This window comes from Aulonocara sp. 'chitande type north' Nkhata Bay, linkage group LG7 (genome assembly GCF_057382095.1).
Source record: "Aulonocara sp. 'chitande type north' Nkhata Bay isolate Kocher_YH1m ecotype deep benthic linkage group LG7, A_spYH_male_GT1.1, whole genome shotgun sequence".
Classification (NCBI taxonomy): Eukaryota; Metazoa; Chordata; class Actinopteri; order Cichliformes; family Cichlidae; genus Aulonocara; species Aulonocara sp. 'chitande type north' Nkhata Bay.
In genome coordinates, this window is record NC_141350.1 from 1728948 (window position 1) to 1734824 (window position 5877).

Here is a 5877-nt window from a genome sequence, read left to right on the forward strand (position 1 = left end):
TGGAGGAGAAGGGAGGATTTTTCTCTCTAATGTTACGTGAACATAGGAGTTCTGCCTGATGGTTTTACTTTTTCTCTTAAAACGTGTATGAGGAAATAAGAAATATATGAATTAATTTGTTAATTTTAAAAGGAAATTGATTGCGCAACACAAAGTTCAAAGAATTAAAGAAATGGCATGCTACACCTGAGTTCAGTACAGCAGAGGGGGACTATAAGACTAGTAACCTTTAAATTTGTACACATTTTATTCGTTCAGCCTGAAACATTTACTAAAGCGACCTCCCCCCCCCCCCCTTCAAAAAAAAAAAAAAAGAAAGAAAGATTTCTTTTTTTTTTACTCTCCGAAACATCAATTAAGGATATTTTATCTATTTAGTAATGCCAGATGGACTACCTATGTGTTTATAATTCATCTGAGGTTCAAAATAATATATACATATAATATTAACAGGTTAAGACAAATAAATCAAACGCCTAGGAAAACAAAAACATCAACACACATGCTAAACAATGTCATTTAATTTCACACATGTGCAGATATTGAATACTGCAGTCGTTACATTTGAGATTTATGCTTTTTTTTTCTTCTCAAAAGACATGTCCTGCAAAGCAGTCACACACCCTGCTGCGGTCCAGGGATGTATTAAAGGAGTAGTTCCGATACATCCCGGTCTTCCTCAGCACTTCGGTGAACCTTTGTGATTTGGGGTGGAAAGTGCACGGAGAGCTTTCAAAGGTTGGAGGGAGGCGACCGTAGTCGGCGGATGTGGTCTTATACATGATGCTTTCGAGCTTTGTTCCCCCTGCAGACATCAGATCTTTTGCTTGTGGAGTAATCACGCAGGTAAAAACTGGGTTTCCGGGACTGGTTGATGTTTTGGCATCTTCTGCCTGCTGCTCTGGAGAAACAGGCATTGTTGATCTTCTATTAAAAAAGGAGGGGGAAACGATTTAGGAAATTATTTACACATTTACATTAAATGGCCTGTATTTATATAGCGCTTTTCTAGTCCCTGAGGACCCCGAAGCGCTTTACATATCCAGTCATCCACCCATTCACACACTGGTGATGGCAGCTACATTGTAGCCACAGCCACCCTGGGGCGCACTGACAGAGGCGAGGCTGCCGGACACTGGCGCCACCGGGCCCTCTGACCAGGTGTATATGGACTCACTAATGGTCAATGGAGAGTTGCATATAGCGGGTATTAGTTTTACACGGATTTAAGATTATATATATATATTTCAGTGATTACAGTTAAATTATTTTCGAGCATAGAGCGGTCCAGCGATCTTTGTGATTCATGTCTATTCATTTCTTTTAACTTCACTATCTAGCGCTAAATTTCGCGCCACTGGGTTTTTTATTGCTTGACTGAAGCGTTTTTGTTTCCAAACTACGATGTGATTCATATAATTACCTTAGATTCGTGAACTCAACAAAATACACCGACTGGTCACGGGTTGAAGACAGAGAAACATGTGGTTACCATAGCAATGACGACCCAGGCGCTTGACCTCACATAATCTCACGAGACTTTCAAAGAAAGCGCGAGAGGATGGGGCTCCGACTCTTTTGTACTGGAAAAAAAAGACTCTCTGTCATCAGCAGCTGGACATAGTTTAAAGAAATAATTACAGCTACTGACAGATATTGGCCCTGGCAAAAACAAAAACAAACCCAAAAAAACGTAATAACTTGCCTATATTTCCGAACTTTGGTTCAAATCTACCTTAAAATATTTAATAGTATCCCCCAGCTCGCTATACTAATAATTAACATTCAAGTATGAGCACTATTTTCCATCAGGTACCTTAAACACAGCACCACCTTATTCCTCTCTTCAAACATCTCCCTGAACTCATACAAGAGTCTCATATGTCAGATGTAATGCTGCTAACTGCCTCCTCTCAGACATGCTCTGGACAGTCTCACAAGCAAACACTAATCAGAGTAAACCAAGTTATATCACAACATAAAGAGGCCTGATTAGAAGACTGAGAAGAAGAAAAATACAGATTAGATGTGAAAAGCAGGTTTTTTTGCTTTGCTGTCAGAGATAAAAATCAGGCAGTCTGGCGGTCAAATAAAGGAAGACATAAAAAACAACAATAACAAGAAACCAAAAGAAACCACAGTGTGTGGTCACTGTTTGATATTGCATGATCTTAAGTGCAAAATGATCAATGGAGAAAGAGTGACGGTATGTGTTGCTCACCAAAATATAGAACATACCACAACCCATGGGGCACTAAATAACCATAGACACACATGCATGCATGCATGTGGTAGAAGACAGAGACATGAAACTCAACTAATCGTCACTTTAAATATGTGGGAGGGCTGTGACAAAGCAAGGACTTGAATGGTGACTGACCATTTTCTGCATACAGTTTTTGGGTCCCAATGATCAGTGAATCAGGTCATTTAGATAATACTCTAAAATAACTCCTGATGGGCTAAACTTGCCTTCAGGTGGCATACAAGGCTGTATACTGTGGAGCATAAATGCCACGTAGCAGTCTAAATGTTGCTCTTGTGTAAGTTCACATATTTGGACCAATGGCTGTACATAAACATACATATATACTGCATATAATGTACTGCATATATACAATCTGTGGTTTCGAGAAATTGTATTGGATCTCCTGCTAGTACAACTCGTCAGATTCGTATTTTTCCACTGCACGTAAAGGCGCCATTCACTGCGTCATCAGCACGTGACAACGGGGTACGTAGAATTACTGCGACTGCTCTTCTCAAACAGCAACGGCGTTGTTCTCGGACGTAAATCTGGGGTCCTGTTGCTCCCCTGCTGTTGAGGCTAGTTGGCAGCCGGCTGTGTCTCGGCGGGAGGATGGACAGTGAAATCCAACGGGATGGGAGAGTCCTGGATCTCACCGATGATGCCTGGAGGGAAGACAGGCTGCCGTACGAAGACGTCACCATTCCTTTGGTAAATGTTAATGCTAAGGTTGACGTCAACAAGGACCAACGATTACAGGAAGCAGAAATGTTTTTGCAGGATGTTCCCGAGCAGTGCAGTTTATGAGAGGACACTCCATAATATCCAGCGTTTTACTTAATGCCAGTGACTTAGATTAGCGCTTTATTAATCCCTCGGGTGGGTTCCTCCGGGAAGTTCAGTTTCCAGTAGCAGAGCACCGACAGAAGTTGCATATTACAGAGTTCGAGTATAAAATAGAAAAGAATGAGAGGATATGAACATAAGCTTAAATATACACGTGGTTTTGGGGGGGATTTTGCTTTGGTATACTTCTCTGTCCTGTTCTCGGTTTACAGAAGATGACATGCGCATGCTTACCTGCTTTCTACTATATACACTCATTAGATACACCTTGCCAGGGTTAAAGCCTTCAGAACCTCTCTGATTTGTCATAGCGAAGATTCAACAAGATGCTGGAGACATTTCTGAGATGTTGAACCATGTTGACATGATAGCATCACGCAGTTGCTGTTGATTTGGCCGTCCACGATCCAGATCTCCTACTTGCACTACATGTGCCGTGAACACATCGTGTACAAGAAACAACAACATTTTTCCAGTCTTCTGTTCTCAAAGTTTCATGAGCCTGTGTGAATTGCGGCTTTAGTTGACCGGAGCAGCACCCTGTGTGGTCTTCTGCCGCCGTAGTCCATCTGCTTCATGGTGTGTTGTGCGTTCAAAGCTCTGCGTGCTTGGATTGCCTTCACCTTCCTATCAGCTTGAAACTGTCTGCACATTCTCCTCTGATCTCTAACGTCAACAACACATTTTCACCCATTTGTATGTTACCTTAAACACAAGTTACGGTTTTGTGGGAAAATCCCAGCAGATCACCAGTTTCTGATGCTGGTTTGTTGCAGAGTGAGTTGCCTGAGGCTGAGCAGGACAACGGGGGATCGACAGAGTCTGTGAAAGAGCAAGAGATGAAGTGGACAGACCTCGCCCTGCAGAGCCTACATGAGAACACACCGAGCACCGGAAGCTGAAAGACTAACACAGAATCGAACTGTACAAATAAAATGCGGTTTTGACACACAAATGTGCCGTATCTTCTCTGCGCATTGGCCTTTTACTTGGTGGTGAACCATCCATCACTCTTATTGTAAAACATAAACATTGTTTATACTTTATGAAACTGTGATAAATGTGAGCACATAGTCCTCCTGTTTGTGTGTGCATTTATTAAACCACGGCTCTTATTTCTGCAGCGTTATAACGAGGAGCCCTGGCTTTGAACAGATCTAGTCTCCTGAGTTTGTAACAAAATCATCTCACCTTTACCCATGCAGTAATACCAGAGTTATCTTGCAGGTAGTCTGGCCACTGGATGTCGCTGTACTATAAAAGCAGCCAAATTATTGGGGGAAAAGGTTTGCTCTTATGCTTAAACATGCTTAAAACACATCGATTCAACTTTCAGTTTTCTGCTACAGTTGTGTGTAACACCAAATCTGTGCTCGTTACATTCACACCAGTAGTACTACTTAACCCTATGACACTGTTGCTAACATACAGTGTGTTATTTTGCTATGCTTTATCATTTTCATCTTCTGCCTGGGTAGTATCTAGCTAGGGCATCTGCATATTTCGTACCGGCTGTCTCTTTCTTCTGCTTTAGACCATTGGCAGCATAATAGCCTGTTAATGTCCAGAAATGGCTCTCTGCTCTGAGCGTCCATCATCACTGTGTCTGTGCTGCTTCTGTCGTCAGCTTGCGAATCTGGTCACGGGGTCCCTTCCCCAGCAGCGCCGATGGGTGTCGGTACGAGCCTCCCAGGCGATCCCAGAGTGTGAAGTATTGTCCGTAATTGTAGTTGAAGTACAGGTGATGATCAACATGGTGAGCAGCGCCGTTAATCAGAAATATCAGCGGGCCTGGAAGGCGGTAGTCTCCATCGTGGATGGAAATGGTCCAGATGTTGACGAAGACAAAGAGGGAGAGGTAAACCACCTGCAGTTTAAAATAACTCATGTCAGCTGAAGCATTTCACAGTTTGAAGACAACGGTGCACTTTCTCAGTTTCAGTGTATCAACATACACTTTGTCCAGTCACTTAGACGTTTTACTGCAGTTTAATAGCAATAACTTAATGCAGCCCTGATTTACAGCAGGGTTGTCAAACACCAGGCCTCGGGGGCCAGTGTCCTGCAGGTTGTAGATCTCACCCTGGGTCAACACACCCGAATCACATGATTAGTTTTAATACCAGGCCTCTGGAGAACTTCAAGACCTGTTGAGGAGGTCATTTAGCCATTTAAATCAGCTGTTATGGATCAAGGACACATCTAAAACCTGCAGGATCCTCGAGACCTGGAGTTGCCAACCCCTGGTTTACAGCGTGGTCCTCCTTTGACCTCAGATTGGGCATGTCAGTATTTCCTAGCAACAGCAGATGATATGCACCTTGTGGAGAGGGAAGATGAAAGGGTAGATGTGGTACGGTAAGCTCTGCAGGAAGCCATCGAGTGGGTGGAAGGCATGGCTGGCAAACGGTGTTGGTATCTTGAAGGTATGGTGCTGCTTATGTAAGTGCTGAGGGGGAGAAACACAAATGGTGTCAAGTCTGAGATTTTCTTTTAATGAGAAGATACACAAGACAAACGAAGTCAAAGCTGTGGAGTTAAAATAACTATAAGAGTAAAAGAATATTCTACATGTTTCCTTCGGCTGCTCGGTGTTTTACTGTGTGCTAAACCGAGCCTGTAACCTGTTTGGTAAAAACAACTGTGAGCATAAAAGTGCTGAGAAGCCCAAAAGGTCATGAAATCATTGTTTCATGGGTTCATTGGTACAGGTGGACCCTTTTATTATAGGAAGCCACCCACTGACAAAGGTAACTGACTGCCTGGGGCAAGTGTAGGTTGGC

The 5877-nt window shown here is 42.9% G+C and overlaps 2 protein-coding genes across 2 annotated transcripts; one reads left to right on the plus strand and one right to left on the minus strand.

The window, feature by feature from the left end:
* Positions 1-503: 503 nt before the first annotated feature.
* Positions 504-1755, minus strand: pierce1 (piercer of microtubule wall 1). The gene is made up of 2 exons (XM_086302320.1): positions 1424-1755; positions 504-927 (listed from the first exon to the last, which is right to left on the minus strand). The coding sequence occupies exon 2, from the start codon at positions 915-917 to the stop codon at positions 591-593; it is 327 nt and encodes a 108-aa protein (XP_086158446.1). The 5' UTR covers positions 918-927; positions 1424-1755; the 3' UTR covers positions 504-590.
* Positions 1756-2735: 980 nt separating this feature from the next.
* On the plus strand, positions 2736-4170 carry anapc13 (anaphase promoting complex subunit 13). The gene is made up of 2 exons (XM_086297911.1): positions 2736-2959; positions 3871-4170. The coding sequence occupies exons 1-2, from the start codon at positions 2861-2863 to the stop codon at positions 3994-3996; spliced, it is 225 nt and encodes a 74-aa protein (XP_086154037.1). The 5' UTR covers positions 2736-2860; the 3' UTR covers positions 3997-4170.
* Positions 4171-5877: the final 1707 nt, after the last annotated feature.